This window comes from Pipistrellus hanaki (genome assembly GCF_964339955.1).
Source record: "Pipistrellus hanaki genome assembly, chromosome: 4".
NCBI classification, from domain to species: Eukaryota; Metazoa; Chordata; class Mammalia; order Chiroptera; family Vespertilionidae; genus Pipistrellus; species Pipistrellus hanaki.
In genome coordinates, this window is record NC_140506.1 from 68186406 (window position 1) to 68206853 (window position 20448).

The 20448-nt window shown below is 42.5% G+C and overlaps 1 protein-coding gene across 1 annotated transcript in view; it reads right to left on the minus strand.

The window, feature by feature from the left end:
* Positions 1 to 20448, minus strand: part of MARCHF3 (membrane associated ring-CH-type finger 3) — a 134408-nt gene that overhangs the window by 34944 nt on the left and 79016 nt on the right. The window contains exon 2 of the mRNA XM_084880941.1: positions 296 to 539. Within this exon, the coding sequence (XP_084737067.1) occupies positions 296 to 483 (188 nt within the window). The 5' untranslated portion in view covers positions 484 to 539. The remainder of the gene's footprint in view (positions 1 to 295; positions 540 to 20448) is intronic.

The following is a 20448-nucleotide window of genomic DNA, read 5'->3' on the forward strand; positions in this document are numbered from 1 at the left end:
GTGTAATTACTGTTGCAATGTCAAAATACATGTAAAGCAAGGGGCTCTGTCTTGTGGGATCCTTCCCTGCCTGGCTCTCTTGCAAGTGTGTCTTTAAGCGAAAAACGTGAAGTTTAGCTTTATAACCTATTGCTATAGAAACAAAACTTGTGAAGTCTCCCCTCCCCCACCCTCCCCCCTTACCACCTCTCACCTGACACAAAGACCTGAGCACTCATTACATTCCCTTTCCCTGACAAAGAGACCCTCGGATCAATTACACGTTCATTTATTTTAATGTTAATTGTGGTACTACCTCTGGGTGGCAAGAGTCCGCACTACTGTTGACAGCAGCTGCCCGTCCTTGGCCGAAACTTGCATGACATACTGTGGCTGCCCATTCACTAGGCTGCCACAATCCTCCACAGTCTTCACCAGGGGCACAGAGGAGCTGGTGCAGTCTGGCAGCACTTCTGGCAGGTGACTGCAGCGGCTGGTTGTCATGGTAACAGACAGCAATTACTCTGCTAATGGCTTCCGCATTCATACAGGATTTCCATCTAAGAGAGATCAGAAAACAGTTTACTTGGGCAGGGTGGTTAATAGGAAATGGAGAATTACAGGCTACCAACATCATCGTGTCATTATTTAATATAAATAACAGGGGTAGCCTAGACGTGGCTCATTATCTTGTTACCATTTAATATGCACTCGCGCGCGCACACACACAGAATTCACAAGAAACAGTGGAGGTGGCTCTGAACAAGACAGCGGGCATGTCAGCGTACATAAACATCAGGATCCCTGCTCTGGGAGAGAGGAGGGAATGGTGGCTCCGAAGCCAGATCGGAAGAGAAGATAAGCAGCTCTCCCGCTCTGCACCAGAGAGGCAATAAGTCCTTGTTGACACTCTCTAAAAGTTACTAGAATCATTATTACTGATCGCAACTATTTTTTTCTTCTTGGAAGCAATTTATTCCCCATGCAGCTTCATTCTGAGATACTAAGATGAGAGAGAGAGAAAGAGAGAGAGAAAGAGAGAGAGAGAGAGAATATAAAAAGAAATCTGGCCAACTAGCACCTGTAGGGCAATATTTGCCAAATATGAATCATTCAATCAATGTACAACCATTCTGACTTTTGCTATATTTGTGCTTATAATACAACTATAGGCCCTGTGCACGAAAACCGTGCACTGGAGGGGAGAGGGAGGGTCCCTCAGTCCGGCCTGCACTCTCTCGCAGTCTGGGGCCCCTCAGGGTATGTCCACCTGCTGGCTTGTGTTGGCAGTCAGACATCCCTCTCACAGTCCCCTCGCTCCTTATGGCCTGCCTGCAGCGGAGGCAGGAGAGGCTCCTGCCACCACCACTGTGCTTGCCAGCTGTGAGCCTGGCTTCCGGCTGAGTGATACTCCCCCTGTGGGAGTGCATTGGCCACCATGGGGCAGCTCCTGCGTTGAGCATCTGCCCCCCTGGTGGTCAGTGCGTGTTATAGCAACCAGTCATTCTGTTCAGTCAATTTGCATGTTAGGGTTTTACTATATAGGATTATCTATTTATGTCTTAAAAATTAATCTCCCTTAAAAACTTAACCTATTTTCTTTAGTCTTAAATAAAGTTATTAATAAGATGACCAGTTAGATGATCTTATTACATTTGTTTCCCTAATAGACATTACAATGAATACACTAGTATTGAGTTTTGTTTATTTATGTACTACCTAAAATCTATGGCCACTGCATTGTCATAAAGTAACACATAGGAGAATGGAGGAAACTGATGAGTGAGATCTCTATTGCCTATTAAAAATAATCCATTCTTGCCCTAACTGGTTTGGCTCAAAGCATTAGCCAAATGCTTTGAGATAAAGCATTAGCCCACAGATTGAAGGGTCCTGAGTTAGATTCCGGTCAAGGGCACATACCTAAGTTGCAGGTTCCCCAGCCCTGGTCAGGGTGCATATAGGAGGCAACCAATCAATATGTCTCTCTTACATTGATGTTTATGTCTTTCCCTCTCCCTTCCATTCTAAAAATCAATGGAAAAATATCCTCAGGTGAGGATTAACAAAAACAACAACAACAACAACAAAAAAACCCAACCCACAATAATAATCCATTCTTAATGACAGCCTTACCTCCCTGACACATAGTCTATCATGCAAACTGCTAGGTATTCCGTTTCTGATCTCTGTGCCTTGGGCTTGAACTTGACCTCAAGTTCAAGGCAGTGAGGCCCACTGGAGTGAGGACCCCCACTACATTCAATATTAAATCTGCATGTGATGTGTAAGAAATGGAGGGCTTTCTAGTGGAATTATTTATGTCTAAGGATGAGATGACATAGCTTCCCGGTCCATACAGGCCATTTCTGCTCAGCCTGCTCCCCTCAACTTTCTGAGCCTGACACAACCTAGACAGAGGCAGGGTTGGTTGGCAGATGGAGTTCATGGTCAATAACCAGTCTGGATGGTCAAGGCCCCAAGTCTAAATGAATCTTTCCCCTGAACCCTAAGAGAATTTTTGAAGTTCCTGAACAGGTTGTTTGCTCCCAGATATATGTCTCTACTTCTTACACATTACTTGACTCCTACAAGTCTGGAAAACAGGATCTTCCCAATTTCTAAAAACATGTGCATCAACTGGACATTCTTAGGATGAGAGCACGGTGTTTCCAGATGAACTGAGCTGACACTGTTCCTCCCAACAAGCACATGCCGAGCAGGCCTGACCACCGGAGACCAGGGATGGGAATGGAATCCCTTCCTGGTGCGGAGGTGTCTGGCTCAGCGCGCGCCCCTTCCTGTGCTGCTTGGCTGCCGTGAGTCCTCCCAGGGTCTGCAGTCTGGCCTCTCCAGGAGCCTTCTGGAACCTTGCAGTGGGGATGGGGCCGTGAACACAAACTCTATTCTGAGGCCTGAGATGGGGGAAGAGGCAGGTCTGCCATCGTCACGACCCTGGTGGGCTTCTCAACCACCAGGTACTTACTGAGCATTCAAAGGACGTAACTAAACAATCAGCTAGGATAGTTTTGCTTTTTAAATAGGAGGTGTTGCTTTTTTTTTTTTTTAAAAAAAAAACATCAGAAAACCAGGAAGTATATGTGATGGAAATTACTGAAAAGTAATAAAAGAAAACAATAAAACTAACTCATAACCCCACCACTCAGATCATCACAGCACACTTTTTGGGTGCCTGTCTTTTTAATTTTTGGCAGAATTGGCAGGGTGGAGTGGATTTGCAGCTGGGGCCAGATAATGTGTTTTTTTTATTTTATTTTAGCTGAGTTATGGTAGCTCTCAGGCCACAGGAGGGGGAAAAAAAGGATGTTCAAAGACCGTCTTCTAAAACTATGTCTAATCCTACTCCCTTGACTTGCCCTTATAAAACCCCATTGACATGATTTTAAATTCTCATGACGCCTCCCAGTCACAGAGTGTAACTTCCTGGCACAGCTCTCTTGCTTCACAAGGCAGCCATAGATTAAGAGCCAGGGGTGTCTTGGCAGGAAAAGCAGACACAGTGACCTTCTTTCAGCATGGAATCATTATGTCTGGGTGCACTTTGAGAGTCTATTTTTGGGTTTTGCATAATTCTAACTCAGAGGGCCAAACGCATCCTCCCTACACTTGATGGAATTGGAAGAAGGCGGAGGAGGGATGCACAGAGTGAGACCATGAGACCAGGGCTGTCAGTGCTTAGATCTCTCAGGCGCATAATGTCTCCAAGTTCATTTACCAAGTCCCCATCAAGGGAAGTAGTTCTAAACACGTAATCTCAATTTGCAATGAAATGCCCTTAAAACAAATCTAGAAGCAGCGTTTCCTTTAATCTTATTTTATATCTGTAATTTGACTTCTGGATGTTGTACTTCAGTTCGCTTCTCTTCTCAGAGGCAGAAGGGCTATTATCAGCCATCTATCTCATCAGCTTATTCCATTCACAGTGGGCGCTGGGCACTGAGTTGGGCAAAAAGGAACACGAGGCTCCTCTACTTTGCCATCTCCTGCAAGCAAGCCGTGGCTCCTTCCTTGGGCAGAACCCTGAACCCAACTTAGGACCTGGCTGAAGCAAGACTCCAGTCCAGCACGCAGTGAAGGGCACACCAGCATATTCATTGACCAGGATAACCTTGGGATTCTAAGACTGGCATATTGAATCTCCATACTTCTAAAAACAGAAAACTGTCTTTTCTCTCTCTTTTTTTGCTCAATCCCTCTACCCCCACAAAAACAAAACAAAACAAAAATAAAACATCCCTGTATCTTGAGTTGAAAATGGAGTGGATGGAATCACACCAAGCACAGGCACCTTTGATCATGGTCGGGAAGGCTTGAATTGGTTTCAGCCCCAAAGAAGTGAGCCTAATCATTGGCTCGGGTGGAAGAGCATAGACGGGAACATGTTCTCTCCAATCTCCATCCAAAGGAAGCCCAGAGGCCACGATCCAGACGTGGGCAGGAGTGGGCCTTGCAGGCTGCATGTACCAACTGGCATGAGTATTGCACCTGGGGCTGTGACAAATGGCCCCTGCATTCCCCGGTCTCATTCAGAGCCACCTGGGAAAACAGCAGGCTGTTGTCTGGATGCTAAAAAGAGCTGAGCTGTGGGTTTGTAGCCTAGCGCCTGGTCTCTCACAGATCTTTGTGCAAAATTTCAAGCGCCATTTGACCACTTTCTTATCACTACTGCTGCTCTTGTGAGAAAGTGTCTTCCTTGTCTACCCAAGAATTCCACTCTCTGGGATTTCTCAGGACAGAAACATGCTGGGAGGGACTGGTGTCTGTATAAACTTGAAACTTCAAATTGCACTGGTAGGATGGGACCTTTCTTGGTCAGACTTTACTTATACCTTGATGATTTCTCACTCAGGCTGAGAATAAAACATAATTTGGCACTGGCCACATTTAGCAGCACACAGTGGAAAAAGGTAGATGAGAGGGAAACAATAAAAAAGGAAGGAGGGCTAAATAAATGAAAGCCTGGTTAGACAATTGTATTTTTTTTTTAATTTGTGTTTGTTTTTTCTCTCCCAAAGACAATTCTTTGTTCTGTATTGTGTGTGTATGTGTCAATTGTTAAGACAAAAAGGACTGCCTAAACTTGACCCCTTTAAAGGACAGAGCGCAGGTTTTACAAAATCAAGAACCCAACCAGGCTGCAGATAATCGCTGCTGCATTTCTAACAGGCTGCCATTGTAAGTGATTTCCATGGGAACATGACTGGCGTCATGAGGTTGTGTCCAGAGGTCAAGGGGGAAGGGAAGGGAAGGGAAGGGAAGTGCAGCCCTCTTGCCTCAGCAGCCCCTGGACCCTCCATAGGATCACAGAGTTATGGGAAAGAGTGCTGTTCTTTTTTTGTTGTTGTTAATCCTCATTAGAGGATATTTTTTCCATTGATTTTTGTTTTTTAGGGGGAATGGAAGAAAGAGGGAAAGACAGAGAAACATCGATTGGTTGCCTCCTGCACATACCCCAACTGAGTTTGGGGAGGAGCCTGCAACCAAAGTATGTGCCCTTAATCGGAATTGAACCTGGGACCCTTTGATCTGCAGGCTGTCGCTCTATCTACTGAACCAAACTGGCTAGGGCTGTTTGTTTTTTTTAAAAGTATTTTTATTGATTCCAGAGATGAAGGGGGAGGCAGAGAGAAACATCAATGACAGGAGAGAATCATTGGCTACCTCCTGCACCACCCCCCCCCCCCCCCCCATGAAGACAGAACCCTCAACCCGGGCATGTGCCTTAAACAGGAATCAAACCATGACCTCCTAGCTCAACCATTGACCCAAGCTAGTCGGGCAAAAAGCTCTGTTCTTAAAGGTAGGACATCCAACCCTGCACCTTGGTTTACTACTCTTTTTTAAAAAATATATATTTTTTATCGATCTTTTACAGAGAGGAAGTGAGAGGGACAGAGAGTTAGAAACATCGATAAGAGAGACATCAATCAGCTGCCTTTTGCACACCCCTTACCAGGGGTGTGCCCGCAACCAATGTACATGCCCTTGACCAAAATCGAACCTGGGACCTTTCAGTCCTCAGACGGACACTCTATCCACTGAGCCAAACCGGTTTCGGCTGGTTCACTACTCTTGAGGTTAAATCACTCTGTCTCTCAGACTTTGCTGAGATTTCTTGCACATTTGAAATTAGGGTACTAATACTTCCGGAGCCACTCATCCAAGGCCTAAAATAACATGATACTTATGAACATGCTTTGTAAATTGCAACAAGCCCAACACAGAGAAAGCTGTATTTTAACTACGTTAAGTTTATTTTCTGCTCTTCTTCTGGCCTGGGATGCATCTCGTTTCTGATCCTCAAGGCTGGATGACTCCTACAACACTGCACCTTTTGGAACACACTCGAGCCCTGCCAATAGGCCACTCCCTCTGTCTTAGAGGGGGAGCACAAAGGGAGTCTCTTCCTTGCATACCCACTTCTCCTCCTTTCCCTTAGCCCTGTCTTCTTCTATCCCTGAGCACATATTTCATTTTTCCATGAACATGTTTAGTAAAGATATATGATGGCCCTAGGTGGTTTGGCTCAGTGGATAGAGAGTTGGACTTAAGGGTCCCGGATTCAATTCTGGTCAAAGGCATGCAGCTCTGTTGCAGGCTTGATCCCTGGCCCCGGTCAGGGCTTGTGGTGAGAGGCAACCAACTAATGTGTCTCTCACATCAATGTTCCTCTCTCTCTCTCTCCCCCTCCTTTTCACTCTCTCTAAAAGTCAATGGGAAAATATCCTCAGGTGAGGATTAACAAAAGAACAAATAAACAAAAAAAGATGTATGATGAAAAGCTATTAGTTGTTACAGCAGCTACCATTATCTTAGCTAGTCTAACATGTGATAAATACTCTAGAAAATAAAACACAAGCCTCTCTCAAGTGCCTTTTCAGGCTTGCTTCTATCAGAACTGTATTTTTAGTGCCAAGTCAACTTTAATCTCTGGGTGTAGGAGGAGAAGGCTGTGTGCCAGCTGGCATGAACCTGGTCATATGGGCTGCCCAGGCAATGGCCCGAGCAGGCCCAAGTTTGGATTGGCAGTCTGGATCAAGATTGCATTTCCAAATGCAACTCTAAATGCCAACTCCAGAGATTTTTAAGAAACGGGCTTCTCAGCTTCCGAAAGGTCCTTTGTCACCTCCACATCCAGAGTTGATCAACAAAGAAAATCAAAGGAGCTAATTGATTTATTAACTCATTCATCCATTAAAAATGTGTTTTTTTTTTTTTTTTTTTTTTTTAAAACTTACTAGGTTTTCCTGGGAAATGCCTGGTGGTATAGAGTCTAGCATTTCAAGTCCTGCTTTACATTTCCCAGGCATAGGCCACAAAATGGTCTGGAGTGGTCCCCAGACCCTCCCGGGGCTGCGGAGTTGAGGACTCGGCACCAGCATTCGTGTCCTGCTAGTTCAGGGAAAACCACCAGATGCCTTAACTTTGGGGGAATGAAACTACAGAACCATGGAAGGGCGAGATGTCTTTCTGCTCCATCAAAGCTGTACTTTATTAACACTGGTCCAGGATTCAGAAGCCTGACCTTCCTTTTACACAAGCAAATCTGCTTCACAAAGGATTTCTGCACTACCCCTTAGCCTTCTCCAAGGATTCGCATGCTCAGGGAGCGAGGCCTCCTCTAATGAGACCAATGAATGGGTGATACAAGTCGGCTGGTGATGGAAATGGGGAAAAAATAGGAATAGTGGTCTGTCCAGGAAATTTCCCGTCTGAGTTAGATTTTTAGGCTCTGAATTCTGAGAAGAGTCTCTGAGAACAGGAATGCTCTTTGAGGGAACATTTCTTTGGCTTTTCAGGCATGTTATAACCAGACAGTGCGCTGCCTGGCTGATGAACTGACTGAGAGTATTCTGCATGCTCAGAGAAAATGAAGGCAGGCAGGGAATCGCATACTGACCTTGCTTTCCAATGAAAATGGAGCAAATGACTAATTCCAAAACCATTAACATGTAAAAGTGGCATATTTCTTCCGAGAACAGGGCACAAAGGCTCTCCAAGGAGATTGCCGGGACACGATTGCCAGCAACACTTAAGTTTTCAAAAACACGCCAAGGAGGCTATTCACTGAGAATGTGCAGCAGCAAAGTAGCTGCTTCATTAAACTTAAATAGCCGCGGCAGGGCTGTGCTTACGGACCCACGCTACCGAATTATACATTTCTTCTCTGGATGCTTCACTGACCTCATTATGTAGAGCGAAGAATTTGTCATTTCAAATAAAGTGACCATCCTCGTCTTTATAAACATGACCGTCAGGCTCTTGATGAGTCTGCAAGTGAAACACTGGCTGGCCCAATGAATTAAAAAAAACCAAACAAACAAAACAACAAAACACAACCCACACACAAACTCTGCTCTTTACTGTCTCATTTATCTCTGCTACGTGCTCACTGTCACACTTACAGAGCAGAATAAGCAGGTGAAATGCCCGTTTCTGAGCATGCCAGAAGTTTTGATTTGGGATAATGGCCCTTTCTTGAGGAATGTGTAAACACCCATGATGAGCTCTGGGAAGGAAAAAAAAAAAAAAAAAAATCCAGACCAGCACCAGACAAGTTGGAATTACTGTAACACATTCCCAGTGTACTATTTGAAATATATCTAGAGTTGTTTATCACTTTTCATCCAGGTCATTAATTCTGATTCTCAGTCACAGAAATATCAGACTAATCTCACCCCCCCCCCCCATTTATAATTACTATATTTTCCTTTCCGCCAGGTACAATCTCTAGTTCTGCTAAAGGCAAGTCAAGTAACAATTATTGTATTTACACATACTTTTCCCTCTCAAGCAGTACTCATAAAATTAATTCAGATATTGGAAGCTATCCATTTTTTCATTTAATTTTAATTATATAGATGAAAATGGCAATTAAAAATCCCACAACAACACCGTATGTTCAAAGACACGGCGACAGCTGAATTACACTTGTAAATAACAACTAGCTCCTACACGGAGCCCTGCTGGGCCCGGGAGCTGGTGGGGGAATGGAGCTGCACGGATGAGTTCCAGGAGCTTGGGAACAATCAGGGCATATCAGAAAAGTTTAAACATCAAGTTTAAAAAAAAAAAAAAAAATAGGAGCGCTGGCAAAATAGAATGAAATGTTCATGGCACATTACTTGGAGACGAGAAAAAAACATGTACCCTTCAAATGATATTCAGTGTGTCCAGTGCCAACAGCTACCTGTCCAGCATGAGGAAAGGTGTGGTGGCTATGGCCTGCCGACCAGGGTATCTGATAACACAGGACAAAAACATTTCAGCTGCAAATAAGAGCTGAACATGTTCTACGAACTACAAGTTCCTAATTTGTGGTCGGGTTCAGACACATTTTCGATTAGCATTTAAGTGAATGTCCCCTAGTAAGGAAGTTGATTTGGGGTCCAGTCCAAGTTGTGTTTCACTCTCCTCTGTACAAACAACCCAGCAATACAGAATTGCTAATTCTTATATATATATATATATATATATATATATATATATATATATATATATATATATATATATAATATATTTATTGAGTTTTTACAGAGAGGAAGGAAGAGGGATAGAGAGCTAGAAACATTGATGAGAGAGAAACATCAGTCAGCTGCTTCCTTCACACCCCCTACTGGGAATGTGCCCACAACCAAGATACATGGTCTTGACTGGAATCGAACCTGGAACCCTTCAGTCTGAGGGCCATCCACTGAGCCAAACCAGTTAGGGCAGAATTGCTAATTCTTAACTCCAACTCACACCATACCCTGGAATAAAGCCAGCTGCCGGCTTATCTTAAACCAGGGTTCCTTGGGGGCTTTCCCCATCTGCATGTCACCAAGAGCACTCATCAGGAAGTTGAAGTAGGAAATCTAGTCTTGCCCTCTCACAGGGCAGTGTCCAAGCTCTGCCTCCCTCCAGGCTGGGGACAGGGACCCTCTGCAATGCTTTCAGGCCTGTGATGTCCCAAGAGACATTTGGGGGCATTACCTTTCATATACTTGCAAGGAAAACCAAAGTTATTCACCTTGCCAAGGGATATTAAGGAAATGCAGAGCAAAGTCTAAAGCTCTTTGGATTTTGCTTTTCAGCCCTGCCATTGGCATTACAGACTCTCTATCATATATTTTAATTACTAAAATCTGCCAAACCTCATGATCTTTCACACGCGATCTGGAGGCTTGTCAGAGTCTCTGGGTGCTTCTGCATTGTCTTTTCACATCTGTGGTTTGGGATTTAGGGGCCCCTTGGGAGCCTTTGGGGGAGAGGGGACACAGCTCTGGTTTTAGATCAGAGTCCTGGCTTTGAACGGCCACCTGGAGCTTATCAATGGAACAGTTACTTGGCGCTAAGCCTGGTTTGCTCCTGACACCGAGGGCCTGTGGTAGGTATGTGCCTGGCACATGGAGGGCACTTGGTAACCCGCCGGACTTAAGACTGTAGTGCAGCAGTCATCTCACAACAGTCCGGGCCAGGCTGGGGAAAGAGGTCCCTTCCAGAGCCTACCTCTAGGTCCCCTCACCTAGCCTACCTGTCCACAGTCCTCCTTACTACTCTCCCATCTCCCCAGGCCAAAAACCCCTGGAAGGCAGAACTGCTGACATCTGCTTTGACAGTCTTGTATAAACAGGCAAAAAGCACAGACACAAGCCCCTGGAATTACTTTACTCCATTCTCTACACACATACACACACATTCACACCCCATAGATTCTTTTTTATTGATTCCCTAAAATATATCCTTTTAAATAATCAAGATATAAACAAGCACAAGAAAAAAGTAAAACTTAGTCAAGGACTGAGTTAATTGAGACCACTTTATCTTGAATCTCTTCACCTTTGTATGACTTGGATTTTGGGGGACCATGAAGTTAGTGAGGGAAAAGCCTCTTTTTTTTTTTTTTTAATTTTTTTAAAGCACATTAGTATTGTTTTTATTCCACCATGCCTTCTGATAATTTTTTCTTCTTTTAATTGAATTTCATCCTTTTAAAAAATATATATATTTTATTGATTTTTTTACAGAGAGAAATGGAGAGGAATAGAGAATTAGAAACATCGATGAGTCATTGATCAGCTGCCTCTTGCACACCCCCTACTGGGGATGTACCTGCAACCAAGGTACATGCCCTTGACCGGAATCGAACCTGGGACCTTTCATTCCACAGGCCAACGTTCTATCCACTGAGCCAAACCGGTTTTGGCGAGAAAGGCCTCTTTCTTACTTCCTGGTTACCTTCAAACAAAGTAACTACTCAATGCAAAGTGCCTACTAATGCTTCAAAGGTACCACTGAGGTGATTTTTTTCTAAGCACACTCCTCCCTCCTGCACTTGCTCCCTGGGCTGCCTGTCCCAGCTCTTGACGTTGGCCTGTTCCAGCTCAAGGTGCATCTTGACTTTGGCAACCGCATCAGTCCCTGCATCTTACATGGCTGCCGCCTGTTGGAGTGTTGTTGGCTTTGTCTGGACCTTTTCAGCGGGAGATCCAGCCCACTCTCTCCCCAGGCTTCAGAGGAGAGTTCTAGAAATGCCCCAAAGCATCAGCTTACACAGAGGGCTGTCTTCCCACCAGAACTTCCCCTTACGCTCCTCAACCACCTAGAAGAAAGGTCCTGAATCAAATATGTGGTCTGTTCATTTCTTTGTATACCCAGCTTTGCCAAAAACAATGGGTGAAGTTCCTTCACCTGATCCTGCCTGCTGGATAGAACAAAAAATTGACACGGAATGAAATTATTATCCAACACAAAACAGCCAAATATTATACAGAGGTCTACCTTTAAATTTTTGTCTGATGGTTGTTTTCCTTCAAAACAGACCAAAAAATTATACTATTTTTTAAAAATAGTTGCTTTAACATTTGTATTTTTATTGAGCTTTATTTTCTTTTAAATTTCTGCCGGGTTCTGACAATTAAATAGGAAACCGCAATTAAATAAGAAACTGTGGCATGAAAAATAACACACATCCCATCATCCATCAGGAATGACACCAAGCCCTTTCCATCTTTTTCTCATTCAAAAAGAGCCCGTCACACAAGTGTCAAATATGAGCACTGACATTTTTTTCTTGGAAGGAGAGGAACATTAATCCTGGCAGCACGTTACAATTCCAGTAAGTGGTTAAAAATTACACTATTAATAGCAATAGTGTGAGTGTGTTTTTCTGTCACAGCACCATTAATTTTCTGTTGTCTATGTGCTTAACAAACACAATGGGACTTCACTGTCTTCCTGGGCGAAAATTACAGTTATGCCCCCACATCTTTGGCCCATAAAGCTCACTCATTTGCTTTATGGGCCAAAGATGCTCTAGCATGTCACAAAATAACTATGTTCCCGCAGACTGTGTTTTATTCTTGAATCTCCAATTTCACTAATAAATGTGAAAAACACATGTAGCCAGATAAGCCCCTGGAGACCAGCCTCCTGCAGATGCTGAAGAAAGCAAGTTATTCCAGCTAAGATCAGCGTCCGCTTTCAAAAATTCTCAATTGCTTGATGTATGGCAATGAAACTGGTTTCTAGGGACTAGCCAAACAATCTAACAAAACTAGTTATTTTTTTTTTTAAATAAAAAGGATATTATCAAAACATTAAGGAAAAAATTGATAAAATTTTAAACACTCAGATAATATGACGTTTTTAGTCACAGCTCCAATAGATATTTATTATCATCTCTGAAAGAGAACGGTTATTTTTTCCTTAATAATTTTTTTATCATGAAACATTTCAAACAGAGAGAATACTACAGTAAACCCACATATAGTCCATCATTTCCATCTAATAATCAAAATTTTGCCACACTTGTTTCACTCTCTTTTTCTTCCTCTCATCCTATTAAGACTTTTTTAAAAAAAATAATTCTTTGTTGTTGAAAGTATTACATATGTCCCCTTTCCCCCCCAGTGACTCCCTCCAGTCCACCCCCATTCTCCTGTTCCCCTATCTCTACCTCCCCCCCCCCCCCCACCCCCAGGCCTTCAACACCCTATTGTCTGTGTCCATGGGTTATGCATATATGCTTACAAGGTCTTTGTTTAATTACCTCCCCTGCCTTCCCTCTGAGATTTCACACTCTGTTCCATGCTTCCATGTCTCTGGAATCCTATTAAGATTTTTAAGCAAGTCCCAGAAATTATGTCATTTTGCTTCTATATACCTCAATATACATTTCTAAAAACATGGACCTTTCTTATATAACCACAAAGCCATTACCATACCTAATAAACAACAATACCTTGGTATCATTTAATACCCAAACTGTAGTCAAATTTCTCCAACTTGAAAAATCACTTATATTTAGTGTGTTTAAATGATCCAAATAGGGTACAAGAGTTGGATGTTCTGTCTCTGAAGTCCCTCTCACTTGCACACAGCCACCTCCTTCTTTCCCTCATGCCATTGACTCGCTGGATATACCTTTATAGGGTTCCTCATGAGCCCTGTCTCAATAGCCACTCTCATAATTTGTCTTCTCTTGTTCTTGTATTTTCTGGAAATGTATTGATTGGTTTGATTAAGTTCAAGTTTAACTCGTAAGCCATAGGTGGCATTGTGTCCTTTTCATTCATTGTGCACTTTTCATTACACCACATCGGGAGGCCAGCCCATCTTTAGTGGGTGTGGGTGACGGCAGCCTGATGTCTACATTGTGGTCCAGTCATTGAATCCATTGGTGATAGCGGTTTGACTCAATTATTTCACTTGGAGTCACCAAGTTATGCTTTTCCAATTCTAATTTCCCTTCCACATTTAGAGGCTGGAATTCTCATGTGAAGAACATTCCTTCATTAAGCAGTGCATTCTGGCTTCCCTCAAATACAATATGCACAGAAAAGGCAGGACTCATTCTTTCCTTTGCCAATTTTTGGGAGTAAGGAATTGGTGTCTTAGTTTTATCCTATAGTAACTGAGTTGTTTTTGTTGTTGTTTATGTTATTCTGAAAGGTCCACTTGTCTTTACTTAAATAAAAAACCTTCGCCCCACTAATAATCCTTCTTGAGCACAGAGAGCTGGGTTTGTGATTTAAAGGGGCACACAGTAAGTCAAGGGCATGGTTCCTGCCATCTTGCAGCACTCAGTAAGAAAGCCAGATGCTGTTTCCCCTCACTTGTTTTGGTGTCTGACTCTCATCTTTATGAGTGATACAGTCTCTCATTAGGCTGAACAACCCTGCATTTACTGATTCCTTAGGAAAATGAGAACAATTCTAAAATATCCTCTCTTTTTTTTTTTATTGTGGTACAAGCTCATGTGGTGTCCCTTGGCCCTGTAGACTTCCACCTCCATATTGTTTGTTAGATACATCTGATGGCACCTCGAGCATGGGTAAGCGGGTGGGCAGAACTACTCTCTTCAGAATGACTAGTTGAGACCACCTGAGCTGTATCAGCTTGCGCTTTGTCCGGGACCCATCAGTGAAGCTGCAGGTGCCATCTGGCCCGGCCACACTATGCTCCAGGTGACACATTAACACACCGGGCTCCCACTGGGGGAAGAATCTTCACGGTGGGTGAAGTCTGCACATGCATGAGAAACGGCTTCCTTTTCTTCTTCTCACTAATAAGGGTGAGCATGTTTGGGCCGTTCATAGGTATTCCCCACAGAGGCACTTAGAAGTCTTCTTTAACCATGGCTGACACGTGTCTCTGAGACTGATAGGAATCCGGGGTCTTCCCTTCTTTGCTCTCCTTAGAGCAGAGACATTTTCTGCCCATTATCGCCTCATTTTACTGACGGGCAGCTGTCAGTCAGACATTAAAACGGAGTGATCATGGGAAGATAATATGCAGCCTCTGTCCACACGCCTCAAGAGAGAGGCACTCATGAAAAATGTGTATTTTGGGAAACCTAGATGCTTATGTGCCCGTCCGCATTTCTAGTCAGCTTGAAATTCAGTGAAGAATCACAAAACAGTGAGAGGAAAAATAAAAGAGGGAGGGAATCAGGGGAGATTCCTAAATGGACCCATAGACACCAGTGTGGGGGGTCGCTGCTGTACGCAGGAGGGAGATAGGCTGAGAAATGCATGCCAAGATTCATGAGCAGAGTGGAAGCAGCTCTCTTCTGGCTTGCAGCTCTCTCCTGGAGCTCACCAAGAGCTGCTGAACCAAGGAACAGGTGGGAAACAACTCTATCACTCTGTAATGGAGGACTTTCACACATTCAGATGCTCTCTTTTGAAACAAAGGTGAAAAGGGAAGTGCACACTTTAAATAAACTAATAAAAGCAATTCAGCGCCCACTAAGAATCCTTCTAGTAAATAGTTCTCTGTCAGAAATAATAGTGTTATGCAAATAGCTGGACCTCTAGTTATATTTTCAGATCCTGACCTCTTGGCTAATGAAAATAAAAGCATATCTTTAAACACACACACACACACACACACACACACACACACACACACCCTATACAATGCCATATTTTATTTTCAATTCAATAAAACCTCAACTTATTCAACAAATGACTATAATATAATGCCATGTATATGCTAACAATTCGCCATAATTTTTACCATTCTGGACTCAGTCAGAGAGCTTAGGGACTACTAGTGTATGATCCAGACTGGAGACTTCTAAAATGAGCACAATAGGGAAGAAAACACATGCCACCATAACCAGTGGTAATAATCAGCTTGACTACTAGAAGTCAGAAGTCACTAGCCTCCCCAGTGAGTGTTACAATTTTCTTTTTAAAGAACAAAGCAGGGGAATGCTGTTTACTGCAGTGATTCAGCATGTGAGCCATGGAATTAACATCTTTAGTTTGAATCCCAGCATTTCCACCTATCAGTTATGTCTCATCAAGTTGGGGATAAAATGGTACCCAACCTCCTATTTTAGGATTAAATGGAATAACGTATGTAATGCTAGCATACATCTTGGCTCACAGCAAACACTGCTAGCTGCCATTATTGTGTGAGGGCCACAGCAACTTCAAATATCACAAGGGTACACTATTGCTTTTGATACTTCTATTAAAGCCAAAAGGCATTTATCACAAAACTGACACTATTAGTAATATAGGAGAAGCAGAGTGGAGGAGCAGGAAAAAAGATGGGCTTAGGAATCGGGTACACGGCTTTGAATACTGGCTTTTGCCACCAGTTACTCAGGTTCAACCTTGGATAACTAACTTACGTTAATTTGCCCATCTATAAGAAAGGAAAGTGCCTCCCATATACAATTATTGTGCAAATTAGCCCAGGTGTCTTGTCCAGTGGGTGCCCACTCAGTGGTATCTCTCATTATTATTGAAATATTATTTATGGCTCTGGAGAGGGACAGAGGAGGGCCTGATGAATCCTGCCACTGGATGCTGTGATCCTGAATTGGGGTGGAAGGGCCAGAACTTACTGGAAAAACATTAAGGTGAGACTGAACACAAATACAAGGCACACCTAAAACAATTAACTGTAAGGTGAAGTGTGCAGAAAATATTACCTTAAAACACAGCATCAATACAATAGAGAATAGAAATTCTCCCCCTTAGTTTAAATATATATATATATATATATATATATATATATATATATATATATATATAGTTGATTTTTTACAGAGAGGAAGAGAGATTGAGAAACATCGATCAGCTGCTTCTTGCACACCCCTACTGGGGATATGCCCACAACCAAGGTACATGCCCTTGACCAGAATCGAACCTGGGACCTTACAGTCCGCAGGCCGACACTATCCACTGAGCCAAACCGGTTTTGATGTCTCCCTTAGTTTTTGCTAGAGGTGTAATACGAGGCTCTGAGGAGCCAGGTTGGTCACTATAACTCTGTAACTTTCCCTTTATCCTCCCTGGGTTTGTCTAAGGGCCAAGTACCATTTTAGCCCCAGAATGAGGTAGCGACTCAGAAGCAGGATAGATACAGATGAATGAATGGTGGCCTTCTTTTCTGAGGAGGTCGGTTCTTTGCAGGGGAAAATCAAACTGAGTTTGTAATTCCACTTTCATCTGTTGATGTCAACGTTCCCAGAACCAGGCACTCTCTTTATCTTGTTTACACAGCACTCAGCCCTGGGCCCACTTAGATGTTTACCAGGTAGCTTAGGGAGCAATGCATGTTCTTTTAATAAAACAGGGGCATGTGGAAGGGGAAATTTACAACGTTTCAGGTATCTGGGTCATAAGGATCTGAACACTAGAAAGAAGCCGGGATACACTGCATCATGATTTTTATTAAGTTCTCTTTTCTAGGTGATATAAAATATGTCCTGTCTGCTGGAAGAGAAAATGCAACTAAAAGTAATCCATGATGACAGCGTGTATGTATGCAAACAAGGCATGCTGACTTCTCTAGCTTGGTCTGTCCATAAATTGGATTCATTTCTTAGATTTACAAATGATGATCACTGTGGCAAATTCAATAACAGAATTTTTCTGCTCTAACCATGGCTTTGTCCTCAGTATCTTTTTAGAGCCCTTAAGTGGTTTTGATGCACAGGAAACGAAAAGTGGGCAGATTAAAAGTTACACAAATAATGAAGATGAGTTCCTAGGCAAATTGCCCATTACTGCGGAGGTTTTGAGATATTTTCATTAAAACGAGTGAAAAGGCCATCTTTTTAGATGCTTGTGTATCTACAGATGATTGTAAACTCGTTCTCTTTATTTCTTTCCAGCTCCCATAAGCCTCTTTTATTAGTTTCAAGGAATAAAGCTCCAATCTGCTTCAATAAACTGTATTATTTTTTAACTACAAAACCATACACAGTTTCTTTACATGAGCAATCTTCTTTAATGGCAATGCAGTCATTGGGAAAACTGCATTAAAAGGTATACTTTATAGACTTTCCTTCTGCCTTCTAGCCCTCTCTATTCAGAAAACCCCCACAATGTTATTAAGACCATTGCTTTTTCACAAGTGCCTGGCATATAATTAGCACTTAAAAATATTTGTTGACTCATTGAATAAATAAGTGAATTCACTATCTTGACATCAAATTCTGGATCCAGGTTTAAAGTCACACAATCAAAAAAAAAAAATGATGTGGAAAATTAAAAAAAAAAATAAAGTCACACAATCATAGGGCTGACACAAATCACCCACTTAGATACACACTACCCTCTATATAACTTACCTACCTTCTAAGCAATCTAGTATCCTTTCTATTTGATGGTTGTCTACATATTTTTTCCTTGAATTTGAATAATCTTTATGTTTACTACCAAACTTGGAAATCAGGCAATCCCATCTATAGATTGTTTAGGAAAATTAACAGGCAGGCCAAATATAAAGAATTTCTAATTCCCCTCCCTATTAACCAATATGCACTTAGTATCCTTAAATTGACATGGAGAGTATTATTTAAAAAATGGAAGTATGGCCGAAGCCGGTTTGGCTCAGTGGTAGAGCGTCGGTCTGCGGACTGAAAGGTCCCAGGTTTGATTCCGGGCAAGGGCATGTACATTGGTTGCGGGCAGATCTCCGGTAGGGGGTGTGCAAGAGGCAGCTGGTCGATGTTTCTCTCTCATCGACGTTTCTAGCTCTCTATCTCTCTCCCTTCCTCTCTGTAAAAAAAATCAATAAAATATATATATTTTTTTAAAAATGGAAGTACGAATAAATGTATGACTAAATGACTGAACAGGTAAATACAGATTCAAAATACTCCAGAGGTAAAGCAATTCCCATTTTCCCATCAATCCAAGACACTTTGGAAGTGCAGGAAAGAAGTTCAGGCTCAAAGGTCTTCTCAGCCTGTGCACTCAGGTTCCTGATTTGCTGTGTGAGGCAGATATGGTGGAAGCTCATGTTTCTGGTACCAGGATTTGGAAATCATGAATGGATTTTCCCCATTCAAGACAAATGGCTGGTTCGAGTTGAAATGGTGCCATTACTTCCATACCCAGAAAAACTATTGGGTGATTGGGCTCTTAGGAGCTACTGTTGCAATCTTTTTTTAAAAATTTTAACTTAACCCTATATTCCTGGAGTAAACCTTCCTTCCTTTCTCCCCTCCCCTCCCCTCCCCTCCCTTCCCTTTCCCTCCTCTCCCCTCCCCTCCCCTCTCCTCCCTTTCCCTCCTTCCTTATTGTTAATCCTCACCTGAGGATATTTTTCCATTGATTTTTAGGGAGAATGGAAGACCAAGGGAAAGACAGACGGAAATATCGATGTGGACCGGGAAGGAGCCTGCAACCAAGGCATGTGTCCTTGACTGGAATCGAACCTGAGATCCTTTGATCCGAAGGTCAATGCTCTATCCTCTGAGCCAAACTGGCTAGGGCATAGCATAATTGCATGTTGAGGAAGTCTTGTCTGTTTCTGATTGTTATCAACTTGCAAAACCACCAGAAACATCTACTATTGTAAAGAAACAAATGTTTTTTTTGTTATAGTGAATAGTTGGGATAGACAGGCAAGCAAAGGTGACATAGGAGTGTTAGGGTGTGATAGTTAATTTTATGTGCCAACTTGACAGGCCTCGGGGTGCCCAGATATTTGGTCAAATATTATCGTGGTGTTTCTGAGAGGGTATTTTTGGAAAAGTTTAACATTTAAATTGAGAGACTGAGTAAAACAGATTATTCTTAATGTGGGAGGGCCTCATCCAATCAACTGAAGACATAAGGCAGACTCTCTCCTGAAGAAGAGGGAATTCCTCCTGCCTGACAGTAATTCAGCTAGGACATCAGTACCCGTGTTTCCCCGAAAATAAGACATCCTCCGAAAATAAGACCTAGCGCATGGAAAGATAAGACATCCCCTGAAAATAAGACCTAGCGCAACCTTGGGAGAAAAAATTAATATAAGACACTGTCTTATTTTCAGGGAAACAGGGTATTTCAGATTCAAACAGAAACACTGGATTTCCTTTGGCCTCACACCTGCTGGCCTGTGGCAGGGAATGTAGACCATCAGCTCTCCTGAGTCTCCAGCTTGCCAACTCACCCTGCAGATCTTGGAACTTGTCAGCCTCTATAATCACATAAGCCAGTTCCTTACAATAAATATTATGTCTATCTGTCTGTCTGTCCATCTATCTATAATATCTATCTATCTATCTATCTATCTATCATCATCTATTTCTCTGAAGAATGCTGACTAATACAGCAGAAACAACCAAAAATCTGATAATCTAAAAAGCATATAAATATATACCTATACCTATACCTATATCTATACATACACATACACATACACATACACATACACATACACATCTCTGAAAAATCCATAAAGTAAAACTTAAGCAAATTCTCAATTACCTTCTTGGTGATGCTCAGGCTATGTATGATCCCTGATCACACACTAGGAGTGTGGCTGACTGGGGTGTGCTAGGCGGAGGTGACACAGGCTGTTCTCAGCATGGGTGATGAGCCCTCACACATACTGAAAAGCAATCTGCTGGTACGTACTAAAAGCTTCAAAATGGTGTGCCTTTCCTTTTAGGGATCTATTTTTAGGATATAATGTTTGAGCCTTTCCTTTAAGGAATATATTTTA